Genomic DNA, 17,706 nt, shown 5'->3' on the forward strand with positions numbered 1-17,706 from the left:
TTTGTGATTTCTTTTCAGCTTTTATGTTGTTTGGTGAACTTCAAATCCTTGCTGATAATAATACTGAGATCTTCCTCCTGATCCACACTTTTTATTTCATTACCCAGCAATGAGTGATCTAATTGTGGGTTACTATAACCTATGTGCATGACTTTAAATTTCCCACAGTTGAAAGGCATTTGCCATTTTTAGGACCATTCTCCTAGTTCCATTAGTTCCTCTTTCGAGTCTTCTACGTCTTCTGAGATCACAGCATTTCTGCCTAGTTTAGTATTGTCAGCAAATTTGGTTATTCTACTATCTAATCCTAAATCTATATGTCGTTAATGTAGATCAGAAATGGCAATGGGCCAAGGACAGATCCTTGAGTTACTCCACTTGTAACTGCTGCCCACTCTGAAGATTTCTCCGTTGATTACAATTCCGTTTTCTGTTTGTTAGCCAATCTTCGATCCACTCCGCTGGCTCGTCAATTATGCCTAGTGCTCTAATTTTGACCATTAATTTTCTATGAGAAACTTTCTCAAAAGCCTTTTGAAAGTCTAGGTATATGATATCTATTGCCCTGCTTTTGCCATAAATGCTAAACATTTAGAAAAATTCCAAAAGATTTGTCACACATCTCTCGTCTAAAGCCATGTTGAATGTCTATCAGAAGACTTTTTCTCTATATGTTCTACTATTGAATCTACTAAGATTAAAATTTTTGGCAAGGAACTGGAGTTAGACACACAGATGTGTAGTTGCCTCTCTCTCTCTCTTTTTGTCCCTTCTTGTAGATTGGGGGAACATTGCCTAGTTTCCATCTTTTCGTTGGTTGTCTGTCGGAACATTTTGTAAAAGTTCTATAATCTCTCTTGGATGAATATCATCTGGACCTGATGCCTTAGACTTACTGAGTCCTTTTATTTTCTTTTTGACATCATCCATTGTAAAGGTGATGTAATGATTTTGGACCTTCATATTTGATAGCTGGTTTAGGGAGGGTCACTGATAATTACCTAGTGAATACAATTGAGAAATATGCATTCATCAGTTTGGCTTTTTCCAAATCATTTGTTATAAGCTTACCCTCAGTCTCTCTTAAAGGACTAATGTTTTTTATTAGCTTTCTACTATTGACATACACAAAAAAATCTTTTGGGTTTTCTTTCCGAGCTGAAACCACTCTTTTCTTTTCATTGATCATGGTCTTTCTAGCTAGTTTATCTACTTTTCGCCTTAACTTCTTGTGTTCGGAAATTTCATGAATTGAAGGCTGTGGATCCATTGATTTATGTTTCCTGCCTTTGCTTCTTATTGCATTGGCTATTTCTCTGTTGAACCACGTAGGTTGTGGAGTTCCATTTGGTAAAATTTTCTATGCAGTATACATTTAGCCCTTTTTCTTTATATATTCCTACAAAGGAGTCCCCCCATTGTGTATCTATGTTCTCCGTTGCGTCGTATTCTAAATTCTTGGTATATCATTTGTTTTATCCATTTAAAAGAGAGAGTTATTTAGTTTTGTTAACTAGAGAGATATTTTATTTGCTTTAGCTTTGTCAAATATATATATATATATATATATATATATATATATATATATAGAGAGAGAGAGAGAGAGAGAGAGAGAGAGAGAGAGAGAGAGAGAGAGAGAGAGAGTTTATTTGTTTTAGTTTTGTCAAAGAGAGAGAGAGAGAGAGAGAGAGAGAGAGAGAGAGAGAGAGAGAGAGAGAGAGAGAGAGAGAGAGAGAGAGAGAGAGAGAGAGAAATTTAATTTGCTTTAGTTTTGCTAGATCGCGCGCGTGAGAGAATGTGTATGGGTGTGTGTGCGTGCGTGCGTGTTTGTGTGTGCGTGTGTGTGTGTTTGTGTGTCCGCGGTGTGCGCCGAAGAACAAGGGTAGTTAGCGAATGATTGTTTGTAGTGGGAAAGACTGTCGGTATATTTGAGGTTGTTGTTTACATTTTTAGCTAGGTTAGGGCGGTAATGAATGTCTTGGGCGAAAGGATTTGCTATTTGACTGTATCAGGAGTCGGTTGTTTGTTTTGTTCTTCGACAGCCGGCTGTGAAGTGATTTTTCTTGTATCGGAGTAAGTACTGTTTTATTTATTTTTGTTAGGCGCGATCATGAATGATAGAAAGTTTATTATTTATCTTTGATTATAGTGCGATAGTTTAGTTAGTTAGGAGTTTTCGTAAGCGTCTTTTCTTTTTTATTGCAGGCCGTAATTCCTCCTTTAGGTCCTTTGGACTCCTTAACATTCTTTGGAGTTAAATTTAGGCCTTAAAGGTGTTGCAGGCCTGCCTACCCTTGTATGTATGAATAACTTGATGATGACGACCTGGACCGTACTATGAACTTAGGAGAAGACTGCGGATATTTATATTTAGACTGCTGAAATATAGAAAGAATTTTAATCGTTGACTGTGAAATAGATTGTTCCTTAATGATGATGATGATGACATGATGATGACGATGATAGTGACCACCACCGCTTATGTAATTGGACAGTCGAATTGACTTCTTCTCGTTATTGTTTGCCAGGAAGTTGTGGCAATTGGTTACAAAGACTTGCCAGTGTGTAGTGTCTGTGGACGACGGTGGCCACACACGAATATTAATTTAAGAAGTTTCTCATATGTTTTAGTATTAAGTTTGGTTATTTTTGCTGGGTTATATATGATGATTGGTTTAGTATTAAGTGATTTATTTTAGAATTTAAGTGATTTTCGTTACTGTGTGGGGACTGTTGGTGTTGGGTTGTAAAGTTTTTGTGATTGGTGAGTTCTCGGTACCCTCACGCACCGATATATATTTATAGAGCAATGTTTGTGTTATTTTTGTCTGTTGAATTTAATGTGTGATTTTTGTTTTGGGTTGCGGTGAATATAGTGTTAATGGTTATGGTTTGTTTATTTCTCCCTTCGTGCAATAGTCCAGTTTGAAGTAAAGTAAGGGGAAAGTTTGTGTTGTGGGATATTTTGAAAGTAAGAGTGATCAAAGGTGTGGGGGTTTGTTTATGTTTACATCCCGCCACAGTATTACATGGTAAATTACACAAAGACGATGTATTACATGGTAAATTACACAAAGACGATGTATTACATGGTAAATTACACGAAGACGATGTATTACATGGTAAATTACACAAAGACGATGTATTACATGGTAAATTACACCCTTCGCCTTTCAGTCCTACCACAAACCTCACGGAGAGCACATGTAAGAGTTTGACCTCTGCAATCACTAATTTTTAAGTCTTTTTTTCTGTTTTCGGCAGGAATTTCATATCAAAACAAAGAAAATTTCAACATCTCACTAACACAAGGACGAAGAAAATTTGCTCTAATAAGAGTTCAGAAGAGGGTAATACTGTACATGTATCGACAAAATTAGCAGAGTTAGTGAAGGAGAGAGATGATGATGGAGTGAGTCTTGCCTATGGAGGCAAAATATTGAGCAAAGAGATCTTTTATTTATGATTAAATTATGATAAATAACTTTGTTTTGGTTTATCAATATATAATAAGGAACATAAAATTCATAATAATCATGATTAATTAATATTGTCTTTGTAAAAATACAAAGAAAAAATTGAATTCCCGTATCTTAAAATTATACTTATTGACCTTCAAATTCCATCTTCTCCATTAGTTTTAAAGATTATAGCATTGAAATTTGTTATATGGCTTAAAAAGACATTATAAAACTATCAAATGTTGCCCTTTTTCCCAATTTTGTTTCACCCCCCCCCCCCCGGATTTTCAAGGTTTATTTTTTACCATAATGAAAAAAAATCATATCTAGCAAAAAAAAAAAAATTACTTTTAGAAAAAAAAAAAAACAATTCATTTCATTAGAAGTCTACATCAAGTCTCTATAGGGTAGTAATCTGAGGTCTTAATATTAATTATCAAGGGAGGAGATAGAATTTGAAAAACGCTCATTTTCAGGGTAATTCACACTGGCTTCGCAAAACTAAAGGTCAGAGGAAAAATTCTTATGCAGTCTGGAGATGTCCTAAGTCACCTTATTAGGTGGTATGAATGTCAAAGTCCTGACTTTGCCAGAGTGTTCATGGATTCTCGCTTTTTGCGCCTGTCTGTTACCTAGCCTCTATGAATAAGGAGGGCTGACTGTATAAGAAACTCGCGATTAACAAGAGTTGACTGTTGATCAAACGTAAAGGCACTTGGTGATCCTGTAATGATTACAGGTAATAATCACATTCTTTTCTAATTATTTCTTGTAAAATGAAAAATCTGGAAATAATTTGTATTTTTGGGCTCAAGCCATGTCGTCCTGATGGAAGGTTCCTATTGGTAGCTTTTTAAGGGATATTTGGCTACAGTGATATTCCCAGGGAATTGACCTTTAAGTCTCCAGAATTCTAACTCCTGGCACAAATATCCTTAAAAATTTTTTTAAGGATATCGCATAATATCAGGGGACGTATATCTTCATACGACACATAGCAATCTTCACCCGGAATAGCGTTTCTGTTTCGAGGGGTTAGAGTGGCGAAAAACAGAAGGGGAACCGTTATCAAGGTTACCCTTCCTCCCGTACTATTACGAGTATCCAAGATGGCGCCCATTCCTATTTTAGTAGCGATTGCGCACGGTGGTTTTCCCTGTTATCTAACGTTTTTTTATCATTATTGAGAAGATTTAATATGCAATCTCCAGCTACTTCTGCCTCTGGAAAGTTGAGTATTTAGTCTTTACAGTGTATAATTTTAGCTCCTGCTTCACAGTGAAATATGATATTTTCATAATAAAATAAATTTTTTAACAGGAGGAAAGGATGTCGGAAGTGTCTACGGACACTGAAAAGTATCTACTAAAGGATGATCCCGAGGAGGAGTTTACTCTACCTCCGAAAGAAGACGATGATGTCGAGTCGGAGTCCCTTCCGTCTGTGCCGGCACCGGAGCCGTTACCCTCGACATCTTCAGCTTTTAGCCCTCCATTGGACAACATGAGTCGGGTACTGGCCCATCTTATGACCTTAATGGAGAACATTCGCAAGCAAGGTGAAGCAAGGGAAGCGAGATTCGAGAGAGAGCTCCGTGAAGCTCCCCTTACCGCCTCCCGAGGGTCATTCAAGCGACCCAGAGTCCAAGACCTCCCAACCTGCTCAAAAACCAATCCCTGGAGGTATGCAGAGTTTATGCCGATTACTAACGGCAAACTCTACATCTCGGAGAAGATGGGAGCCGTCCCCTTAGACGACATCCAGTTTTGGCCAAGCTTTAACGCTTACCCTGATTGCTTCATTCGACTGAAGCATGAACCAACGTCAAAAGAGGAGACGGAACCGAAGGTGGTCATGGTTTTCGACCACGATAAGGCACAGGCTCTCTTGTCGAGTAGCCTGAGAAAGGCGGGCTATTCGAATTCGAAAGTGTCTGCCTTGAGCAAGAAACACCCTACCTTTCTTGCTCCTGCTTCAATAGCCTTCTCCTTTATGTCGAAGGCATTTAAAACTGTTGCCAAGGCAGTGAAGGCAGGCAAACCATGCCCTGCACTAGAGGAGTGCAGGCCTCTGTCGTTAGCCTTGCCCACGGAAGAGAAGGAATGGAAGGAAGTCCACCTAACATTCTCAGTAGGGAAACTGGACGCAGACATCGCTGGACGACAGTTTAGCGAGAATCTCCCTAAACTTTCTGACTTTCTTTTGTGCAAGGAACAAGAGATGAAGGAGAGACTTGCTGCATCGTTATCCCTACAAAACTGCATAGAGATGTGTGCAGGCCAAAGAAGTACCCCAGACATGCTCATGGTCCTGGCCAAAATGCATATGGCCACCCCAGTAAAGGACCTGTATGCTTTCATGAAGGCTAGGAGAGCCTTTAGGGAGTTCGTGCTCGCTGCTGCAACAGTGAAACATGAGCCCAGGAAGCTTATATCTTCTAACATCTGGGGTAAAGACCTCTTCCCGAACAAAGTAGTCAAAGAGGTAGTTGAGAAAGCCACCACGGAGAATAGAAACCTTCTCCAGAAGTGGGGCATCTCTTCAAAGAGGAAGTCTTCCCCGGATGCGAATACCCAACCTAAAATGAAGATGAAGAAGCCTAGACTTCCCCCTCGGCCTGCTCAACAACATCCCACAGTCACCATGACCGCGGTGCCCCAACCACAGACCACCTTCCAAGTGGTGCCTCAACAGCTGGTTGCCCAGTCACCAGCATTCAGTCCAAACACAGACCACCTTCCAAGTGGTGCCTCAACAGCTGGTTGCCGTCACCAGCATTCAGTCCAAACACAGACCACCTTCCAAGTGGTTGCCCAGTCACCAGCATTCAACCCCGGGTTTGAGAGGCAGACCACTACCTTTCGGCCGAAAGGTAAACGATCTAGATATCCCTCAAGAGGTAGGGGAGGACGCGGTCGAGGAGGTAAACCCACCGGACAATTGAAGCAAGGAGATGCTTCCGGTAGGAGGGAAGCTCCAACATTTTCAGGATCGTTGGACCTTCGATCCTTGGGCCCACAGCCTAATCAAGATTGGACTAGGATGGAAACGGAACAAGTCTCCACCATCATTTCCTCAATTCTTCCAACACTCCACCCCCTCATTAGAAGAATATACCTTAGAGCTCTTGAGCATAGAGGTTATAAGGAAAGCAAAGTCCATCAAATTCCAGGGAAGGCTGTTTTGTGTTCCCAAGAAGGACAAACTCAAGAGCCATTCTGGACTTGTCGCCACTCAACAAGTTCAGGATGTTAACCCTTCAACACATAAGGACCCTGTTACCCAAAGGGGCGTTCACAGTCTCAATAGACCTGGCAGATGTCTATTGGCACCTTTTAGTCAGTCGCCCCCTCTCCTCCTACCTAGGATTCAAGTTACAGAAGATAAAGTATGTTCTCAGAGCCATACCCTTTGGACTAAACATAGCCCAAAAGGATCTTCATGAAACTTGCAGACGCAGTCGTGCAACAACTACGGCTAGAAGGTGTTCAGTTATCAGCGTACCTGGACGACTGGCTGGTGTGGGCAGCATCCGAAACGGCTTGTCTGCAAGCATCCAAAGAAGTGATCCAGTTCCTGGAACATCCGGGATGTAAGATCAACTTCAAGAAGTCTTGACACTCTCCAGCTCAAGGGTTTCAATGACTGGAAATCCATTGGAACCTGAGGTCACACCACCTCTCCATTCCCTCAGGGAAGAGGGAGATCGCAGGGTTTGTCAAGAGACTACTGAAATCCGACAGGATTTCAAGACGTCAACAGGAAAGAGTACTGGGCTCTCCAGTTCGCAGCAGTAACAGACCCAGTGCTAAGAGCACAGCTGAAAGATGCGTCAGGAATCTGGAGAAGATACGCATCAAACGCTAGAAGAGATCTAAAATGACCGATACCGGCCTTACTACGATCACTTCTCAAGCCGTGGTCGAAGGCCAAGAGCCTAACGAGGACCGTGCCCTTGCAACCCCCTCTGCCGCCGGTGACATCCACATGGATGCCTCGACGGAAGGATGGGGAGTTCACTCCCATCAAAGGAAAGTCCAAGGGACTTAGTCATCTCTGTTCAAGGCTTTTCTCATCAACATTTTGGAGGCCATGGCAATCCTCTTGACATTGGGAAAACTCTCCCCTCGCAGATCAGTCCACATCAGGCTGATCTTGGACAGCAAAGTGATAGTGAGATGTCTGAACCGACAAGGCTTGAGATTGTCCCATATCAACCATGTGATATTAGCCATCCTTTGTCTAGAGAGATGGCACTTATCAGCAGTTCACTTACAAGGGTTCCGCAATGTGACAGCGGACGCTCTATCCAGGCTCAAGTCCATAGAGTCGGAATGGTCCCTAGACGCAGACTCATTCTCCTCCATCTTGTAACAAGTCCCGGAACTGCAGATTGACCTTTTCCTGACGAACGACAAGAAACTACCTCGATATGTAGCCCCATATGGGGACCCTCTAAAGGAGACAACGGACGCCATGTCCCTCGGTTGGAACGAATGGACCCGGATTTTCCTGTTCCTTCCATCCAATCTCCTGCTGAAGGTCCTCAACAAGCCGAGATCCTTTCGGGGAACGGCAGCTCTAGTGGCCCCCAAGTGGCCCAAGAGCAACTGGTTCCCTCTAGTGATAGAACTGAGGCTGAGGCCGGTCTCTCTACCGAACCCAGCACTATCTCAACGGGTTCAGAAGTCAACTGTCTTCACTTCATCACAGAGAACCCGAAACCTTCATCTCATGATTTTCTCGCCTTAGCGGTTAAGAAAAGATTTGGGATCTCAAAAGGCAGTATAGACTTCTTAGAAAAATACAAGTCTAAGTCAACTAGAAGACAATATGAATCGTCTTGGAAAAAGTGGGTTGCTTTCGTTAGAGCAAAAGGACCGAAAGAAATTTTGTCTGTTCCTCTTTATCCACCTTCATGAACAAGGTCTGGCAACCAACACAATAACTATGTGCAAGTCAGCCCTGACTAGACCTCTTCTATAAGCCTTTCAAGTGGACCTGACGAACGAAATCTTTAACAAGATCCCGAAGGTATGCGCTAGACTTAGGCCTGCAGCTCCTCCGAAGCCCATTTCATGGTCCTTGGACAAGGTCCTACATTATGCTTCATCTGTGAACAATGAAGATTGTTCTCTCAAGGATCTAACCCAAAAGGTTATTTTCCTGTTCGCTATAGCCTCAGGGGCTAGAGTTAGTGAAATAGTAGCCCTATCAAGAAATGAGGGCCACATTCAGTTCACAGAAGTGGGAGAACTGAATCTCTTTCCTGATCCAACCGTTCTCGCCAAGAACGAGCTACCCACTAAGAGATGGGGTCCCTGGAGAATCTGCCCTATGAAGGAAGATGTCTCTCTGTGTCCAGTAGTATCTCTAAAGGTCTATCTTCGAAGAACTTCAGACTTCAAGGGAGGACAGCTCTTCAAAGGAGAAACTTCAGGATCAAACTTATCCCTAAAACGAGGGCGAAGCTCACCTACTTCATTCGCAGAGTGGATCCTGACAGTACACCCGCAGGTCATAATCCGAGAAAAATTGCTTCATCACTGAACTTTTTTCAGTATATGGACTTTTCAGCGCCTTCGCTCATATACTGGATGGAAGTCATCCAGAGTGTTCTACAAACACTATGCAAAGCACGAACTGAAGCATTACGTGGTGGCAGCAGGTAGTGTATTAAAACCTGTGGTCTAGTGCTGTGATGAACAGTGAATTGATTGGGACTATCAATTAGGGTGAAAAGGTGTTGACACTTCCAGTGCGATACCTTTTAAGTGGGTGTCACCATGGTGACACTAAGACTGTTCAAAATCTCAGGTGTGGAATTATACAGATAACACTTGTGCCGTGTATACGTAGTACACAGTGTTGATAGTATACAACATTTACAGAAAATTATATTAAAAAAATTTTATCAAAATTTTCAAATTTCTTCCCTTTCAGGGAGGAATATCTTTTCTGTATACGTTGTACGTATAATTCCCTTAACGTGTTACACTCGTTATTCCATTTGGTCATTTGTTCGAAATAAATGTCTATTAAGAGTGTAATTGCGTCTTATTTCGCCCTGCAACTAGCGCTTACAAACAATGGATATAGTTGATACTTAGTTGTTCCGACAACATATACAAACCGTGAGACTTTGTATATCTAGTTGATACTTATGTTTGTTCATAGAATATATGCAAACCTTGAGACCCCTTTCCTAATGTCTACTATGACTCTTCCCTGTAGGGGGCAAGAAGCCCTGACATTGTCCATGATTAGTGGTAATGACGTATAATGCTAACGTCATATGTCTCAATGGTCCGGATTACCATAGAAAAATTGTCCCAAGGTTAAGGCACCTATGAAAATCCAAACTTCCATCAGAACGACATGGCTTGAGCCCAAAAAACGGATTTTGAAGCGAAGCGAAAAATCTATTTTTGGGCGAGATGGCCGTGTCGTCCTGATGGACCCGCCCTCCTTTTCCATAGAAAAGGCTTAGGCAAGATCCCTCCCGAAACTACTATATCCGTAGCACCATGCTCAATGCTACAAAAAATGAGCGCCACCTTGGATACTCGTAATAGTACGGGAGGAAGGGTAACCTTGATAACGGCTCCCCTTCTGTTTTTCGCCACTCTTCCCCCTCGAAACGAAAACGCTATTTGGGGTGAAGATTCCTATGTGTCGTATCAAGATATACGTCCCCTGATATGCGATATCCTTAAGAAAAATTTTAAGGATATTTGCACCAGGAGTTAGAATTCTGGAGACCTAAAGGTCAATTCTCTGGGAATATCACTGTAGCCAAATATCCCTTAGAAAGCTACCAATAGGAACCTTCCATAAGGACGAAATGGCTTGAGCCCAAAAATAGATTTTTCGCTTCGCTTCAAAATCCGTTTTTTCCTAAAGATACAAACCTGCAGCTATTTATAGGGGGTTTTTACTTTCAGCGAGCTGAAAGCCAAGCCATTAAACTTCAAGCAAGGGTTAACCACCCATACTGATAGCGGGGGTGTGTGTGTGTGTGTGTGTGTGTTTGTTTTGCAGCTAACCCTCTCACTCACACCTATGACTGTACTTCACTATGCTTGGAGGTAAAACTTCAAGGGGGACTTGGATGACGGACAAATCTGTATAAATAGCTACTGGTTTGTATAGTTATGAAAAATACAAATAACTTGCAAATTTGTCATTTGTTCCGTTACTGGAATACAAACCTATGCTAATTAAAAGGGTTGACTCACCCATTAGGAGGGTTGATGTCCCTGCCAATCTAGCTCTGACTTTTCACCCGGGGGATTTCCCTTTGTGTGTGTTAGCATATAATAGGTGGAAATCCTACACCTCACTAAAACCCTGCTACACATTGTCTATAGCCTATACAAGCTTGTGTTTGTGATACTAGCAATGTGGCTGTCAAGGTAAGAGTTCTTCCGAGTCATAGGTATCGTCCAAGGTCTCCAAGACATTCCCAATACCACCTTGCCAGGGTATAGGGACGTAACAGTATTGGCACAATACTAGGTTACACAAGGGAACAATGGTTTACCTGCAGTTGGTTGAGGTCAGATGTGCAGAGGACCCTGGATGCTGACTTCCCAGAGGGGAGGATGGAGAAAAGAAAGAGCCAGTCATTCTTATTCCTTCACATCCGGAGGGAGAAATTGACTTGGTGAGGAACTGAGAAGATTGACTCCCTGGATGAGATTCTCATCTTGCAACCTTCTTATCAATCTTGCAACCTTCTTATCAGACAGTCTCTTACCAAAATCTCGTAGCGAACCAGATGAAAAGAAGATACCTGGTGCCGAAGGACCTGGGATATTGCAGTTCCTGAAGGGGTTGGATTTGACGGAGACTAATGCGGTCTTGTCAAACCTGTGAAAGTTTCTGATGTAGGAAAAGCAGCGAAAGCGTTGTCTTCCATCCATGAGACATCATCTCGAAGTGGGTCGTGGTCATTGTTGAAGTGGCCGGATGAAGACTTCCTGACCCCCTCTGCAGGTTTCGTAATCCTCGATGAGGATTTTGGCAGTGTCTTAAGAGTCCTTAAACTCTTTCCTCAGAGGGAAGAAGGTCTAGCACAGATAGTTTTGGTAGAGCACCCTGATGTTGGTCACCCGTAGGAATAAGGATCGTATCTTCCACATTTCGGGAGTACCCTGAGTTCTTGAAGGACCTCCCCGATGGGTGAGGGTCGGAAACTGTTGGATAAGGATTCTTCCCTTAGCGAAACTACCAATTGGACTGCTGGCTGTAGAGCAGGAGGATGAGGAGGAGCGGGCATAATGACCTTCCCTTGGATGTTCTGACAAGAATCAGCTTAAATCTGGATGAGACTAATTCATCAGGGACTCCTCTTTTCTGATTCAGAGGAGAGGACGAAAATGAAGTTTCTCTGCGGGAAGGAACGTGGATTTTCGCCTTGGATCCTTTGACGGCGAGGATGACTCGCCCCAGGGGATCCTGGGAGTTTCTGATGGACAAGCAAGTGGGAGACTTGTCGCGAAGGTTTGCGTGACAACCCAAGGCTCCTGACCAATAGCTGCACTATCGGAAAGTTCCCTGAAGGGAACAACAAATAGGGCCTCCACAAAGAAATCTTATCCTCTCGAAGCAGAAGCTCTCGAGGAATCAGTCGTGAAGGGAGGTCCTTCGGAACTTTGAACTCCTGCTGCTTAGATGTCTTGCCTTTTTTCGCTCTCCCTAGCGAACACGATGTTCTGTGTTTGCGGGGAGAACGAAACGAAAGAGAACGATGGGGAGAAGACTTGCATCTCTCTGGAGGGAGCTCGGAAGCTCAAGGAGAAGGCTTAGAAAGCTTCCCTTCCCGTGAACGACACCGTTCATTAGAGTGGTGTCGTTCTGGCGAATGTTGGCGATGATCAGGGGTTGGTTCTTGGGGTCGCTGTATTGTAATAGCGAGGAAACGCATAGCTGTCTAATTATCTAAGCGATCAGCGAGTTGGCGAACGACAAGCAGCGCGAGGCTGGTGTCGTTTGCCTTCCGCTCTTATAGAGCGGGGGAGTTGCTGGTGAACAACGAGGTGGCTGTCAAGTAGATAAAGACTGCTGACGAACTGGGGAGAAGAGGGCTACTGGTGATCGGCGAGTCGGAGTTCGGCGCACTGACGATCAGTGACCCGGGAAGGGCTATAATCCTTAGGAGAGCGGTAAACAGCTGGAGACGATCGCGAATAGACCACCGTCAACGAAAGACGAGTAGCAGCCTGTAGACGAGTCGGTGATGGAAGATTGACAGGATGGCTAGAACCAGATGGCGAGCCACGAACCATAGATTGTCAGCGAACAGGTGGCGAGGCGTTATATTCTGTCGAGCGATGCGAGACTGGCAAACGACGAGACCACGGCGAGTCCGTAGGTACAGGAGAAGGTCGGGAACCAGGAGAGGTATCAAGTGCCAAGGGTAATCGTCGTAAATTACCCCAGTCATTGATGGAGAGTGCTGAGTTAGGTTCCCAGAAGAAAAACTGCGTTAAACTCCTTCAACTCTAAGTGGGAGGGGTACCGAAGTAGCGTACGACCAAGAGAGGTATGAGAAGACGATCATGTTGTCCAGATGAGAGCACTCTCCGAAGAGAGCTCTCGAAGCAGCTCCCTCAACTCAACGGGGGAGGGCTACCAAAGTAGAGAGGAGAAAAGACGATCTTCAACTAGCTTAGAGATTAGCAAAAGCTGGCAAACAGCGAACGTCAAGTTGACTAACGGAGAGCTGTCGCCTGTCAAGAACAGCAAAAGACAAGTCGTTGAATGCCGATCGGCGATCAATGCGATTGGTGGGAACCTGGAAATCGTCTAGCCATTGAATCGGCGATTGGCGAGCTGGGAAACGGAGATCTGGTGACCCGTGAGCAAGCGATCAGCGATCTTTGAGCTTGGGATAGGCGATCGTTGAGCAGCAAGCTGGCAATTGGTAGGCTAGCGATTGACGAGCTGCTGGCAATCGACAATCAGTTAGTTGAAGAACAGCAGTATGGTTCGACGAATGGTGAGTTGGCGATCAGCGAGGTAGAAACGGGCGATTGGTGTGCTAGCAATTGGTGTTCAGAGACCTGGAGATTAATGATCGGTGAGCTAGCAATCGGCATCGGCAAGCCACGAACAGCAGTTCAATAGCGAGAGGTCGGAGAGGAGCGTTGGACAGGCGAACGCCGCACCGGAGATCAACGAGATGCCGATCAATGAGCATGAGATCGGCACGCAGCCAATCAAAGACCTGGAGAAGGGATATGACCCTTGGAAAGATGATCATCCGCTGGAGATGATTGCGAACAGATCCTAGATGGAGAGTCACGAACCTGGATTTGTTGGTGAGCAAGAGAACAGGCAAGATGGTCAGTTGAACGCTGCAATGATGGTGAACAAGACTTTGTGTCCAAAGAAACGGGTAAAGGTCAGGAACCAAGGCAACCATAACGAGGAAGATCTTCCGAAAGGAGAGCTGCGAAGATGAAGCTGAAGAGCCAAGAAGACGTGTCTTTGCCGAAGGCGAAAGAGCCTGTCTGAGGCGGCGAAGAGTACAGTACTACGAACTCAGCGAGCTCGACGATAACAACGACGATCCTTCGCAAGGAAGACTGCTCAGCTGGAAGGTCTCCAAAGCGGTGTTTCTATGGGTGGTCTCTCGCAAACGAGAGGTGATCACCAGCAGGAGAGACTTGCCTCAGACTTTGCTCCACCCCCGACGGAAGAGTTGGCTCACCATGGGAGGGGTGAGCGTACTCTGTCAAAGAAACTGCAACAGCTGTACCTGTCAGCAATTATCACCGTAGGCGGGAAGGTTGCTTGACAGAGATGATGAAGGGAAGTTCTTCCTCAGAAGGGAGGACAACCCAACACCTTGGGAGGATAACTCTCACTCGTAAGGGAAAGTAGTCAAACCTCTGGAGGCGGACCTTCAGGCAGCGCTCTTTGCTTCCCATCAACAAGCCTTGCTCAAGTTGAAGGTCTGCCTCTAGCGCTACCTGAGAAAACTAAGTCGGAGCTAGTTCCTCGATGTTAGCGTGATGGTGTAGTGACAGCAGATTCCACATGAAAGAACGGCAGTGCTCTTCTACGTCGGCTATCTTAGACGAACGAAGAAGTACAGTACTGCATCGTTAACTGGAGAAGAAGAAGAATAAGAAGAAGAAGAAGAAGAAACCCTTGGGAGGAGCACCTAATCCGTGGACAGAAAAAGTGTACCCCAAGAGAACAGACACAGATTAAGGAATGCGCACTCCCTTCCCCAGTCGAATCGACAGGAGAAGGAGAGCGGCAGCGTAAAAACTAACAAAATAAAAATTACAACTCAACCCTCCGGAGGGAAGGGGGTTCCCCAAGAGGGAGCGGACAAGCTAAGGTCATGCACACCCTCCGCCAGCAAGCGGAGTCAAAGCTGAAACGTTATATTATAGTTAATATTTCACTTGATTAATGAAGAAAACCATTTGAAAGCGCAACCTAACCCCCAAAAAGGGAAAGGTGTACTCCCCACAGAGTATCTGCCGGCCGTCCACACAAAGTAAGCTCCGCTGTCAGTAAGAAGAGCAAGACCAAAGTCAAGCTCTGTGAAGGCCGCAAGCAGATTCCCTCTAAGAACACATAGAGGGGAGGGCACATCAAAAGGACATCAGTTGGAGAGGAGAGAGAGACAATGTCCCTTTCCCAGAGCCAAAGGTAAAGTAGGGTACACTCAAAGGTGTGAGTGAGAGGGGTAGCTACTAAGGGCCCCCCCAGGCTAACTAGCGGTATGGGTGGTTAATCCTCGGTAAAAGTTTAATGGCTCGTCTTTCAGCTTTGCCAAAAGTAATACCCCTATAAATAGCGTACGTTTGTATTCCAATTACGGAACAAACACAATTAGAGGCATACTTACTGCACATATAAAGAGGCCCTATTATGATTAATGACAATACTGTAATGTATTCATTTTTGGGTGACTAGTATCTTATCCCCCTTAGACATTTGTTATAAATTGATTGTTATCCAACTGATCACCTTCAAATCTATTTAAGTATTGTAGAACCTAACCAGATCATATAGTGGCAGTTGCATATATTTTAAATACAAAATATAATTTTCATATCTGTCAGTGAGAACTATTTGATAAGTAATGACAACCAATTAGTTTAAGTCTGTAAAGGTGATGTGTTACTGATTATAACTACTGTATGTTCTACGAATACATTAATCAAGTTTCAACAGTACATCCTGCATTGAGGCACTACCTATATTTGTAGACAGGAATGTCCTGAATATATACAAATAAAGAAAAAGGTTTTAAAAAAATCTGATTTGTAAATGAACAATCTCACCATACATCTTGTGTCAAAGCTATGAGCTATACATATCTAAAAAATACTGTGATATTCAGCATACTGTAAATAAAAATAGATCATGAAATACTCAAAGTCCATGCTCATCAGTAAAATGTTAACAATCTGAGTAAAAACATTAATAAGAAAGTCAAATCACAATGGACTAGGGTTTTTTTTATTAACAACTCAAACCACTTTACCTGTACAACTAGCGGTGGGTTATGTTCTTGCTCTGGATTGACTAATAAAACATAGATTGGTCCACTTTCTGACTTAAGGTGAATTTGGTATTTCTTATCACCATTCATCTGCAAGAGAAAATAAATAAATTTGAAATACCACATTCCTTTTTAAAATGAAAAATTCAGAGATACTTTGTATTTTTCCCTAATACAAACCTGTAGCTATTTACATGGATATTACTTTGACGGAGCTGGAAGGCAGCCATTAGATTTAAAGTGTGAGGTGGCAACCCTACCTAACCACTAATAGTGGGTAGGTAAGGGGTGGTCGGGGCTACCCAGCCACCTATCTACTCAACAGTTCAATGAACCACGTCAATTTTTGCTTGTAGGCAGGACTTACTGGGGGACAGGTGATGGCGGACCAATTTATATAAATAGCTACAGGTTTGTATTAGAGAAAAATACAAATTATCTCTGAATTTGTCATTTGCTCCCATACTAACAACCCTTCCGCTATTTATATGGATGGCTCACTCTTAGGAGGGCGTTAATTTCAACTACTGGCTTAGTCCTTGACCAGGGTTTCCCTAGTACAGTATTAGACTATAATCAAGGGAAACCTTGCACCTCGCATATCAATAAAAGGGAGTATGACAGCGGCCTAAGCAACTATAGTAGTTGTGAGAGTTATCATAAGAACGTCTAGGTAAGAAGATGCTCCTGGTTAAAATAGGAGCCTTAAACATAAAAAGACGTTTCCTAAGGTCTACCTCGCAGGAAGCGTTGGGGACGTGTACGAGTATATAAAGAACATACTTGGTTACACAAGGGAAGTAGTTATTACCTGCAGAGGTTGAAGCCAGCTTTGCAAAGGGATCCATATTATTATTATTACTTGCTCAGCTAAAATCCTAGTTGGAAAAGCAGTATGCTATAAGCCCAGGGGCTCCAACAGGGAAAATAGTTCAGTAAGGATAGGAAAAAAAAAAATATTTTAAGAAGAATAACAACAATAAATATATCCTATATAAACTATAAAAACTTTAACAAAACAAGAAGAAAAATAAGACAGGAGAGTATGCTCGAGTGTACCCTCAAGTGTTCCTCAAAGGAGGGGAAGATAATGAAAGTAAGAGAGCCAGGCATACTTTCATTCATTCAAGTCTTACCCCGGGTAGCCAATACCTTCCACCTTCTGCTACTTGCCCAACAAGAATCCTGAAGTATTATTAAACCACCACCACAGGAGAGATAGAGAAAAAGTATCGGGTCTTCTGTAGGTCACGTCTTGTAGGTAGGGTGATGTAAAGATCAGACACGTTTCCACCTTACCAATGGCACAATTTGTGTCACAAAGGAACTGCGGATTCTGCCCGTCCCGACCTTGATCGTGAACGTGTGGTTTGCGATCATGAACGAGCTGTCCGTGAATGGCTTGAGCGTCATGACTGCCTAGCTCGCAAACGTGAACGTCGTTCTCGTAAAGGGTGCCCTCGCAAGCGTGAACAGGATCATCATCATCATGATCTACATCATGGAGATCTAGAACACGAGCGTCTGGAACTAGGTGTAGACCGTGTGCACGATCATGCAAAGCGCGATTGTAAGACTTCTCCTCGTGAAGAGGAACGCTTCCGAGGAGAGCGTTGAGACCGGAGGTCTCGTGATCGTGAAGCTCTGGAGCATGAATGAATGCCTTCCAGAGGAAGAGCGTTCGGATCGTGATGACCTACAACCCAATTGATC

General features: G+C 43.4%; 1 protein-coding gene across 1 annotated transcript in view; it reads right to left on the minus strand.

Annotated features, from left to right (window-relative positions):
• The window catches only part of LOC137627780 (transcription factor E2F5-like), an 87,830-nt gene that overhangs the window by 19,873 nt on the left and 50,251 nt on the right, over positions 1 to 17,706 (minus strand). The window contains exon 4 of the mRNA XM_068359105.1: positions 15,976 to 16,083. Within this exon, the coding sequence (XP_068215206.1) occupies positions 15,976 to 16,083 (108 nt within the window). The remainder of the gene's footprint in view (positions 1 to 15,975; positions 16,084 to 17,706) is intronic.

This window comes from Palaemon carinicauda, chromosome 2, assembly GCF_036898095.1.
Source record: "Palaemon carinicauda isolate YSFRI2023 chromosome 2, ASM3689809v2, whole genome shotgun sequence".
NCBI classification, from domain to species: Eukaryota; Metazoa; Arthropoda; class Malacostraca; order Decapoda; family Palaemonidae; genus Palaemon; species Palaemon carinicauda.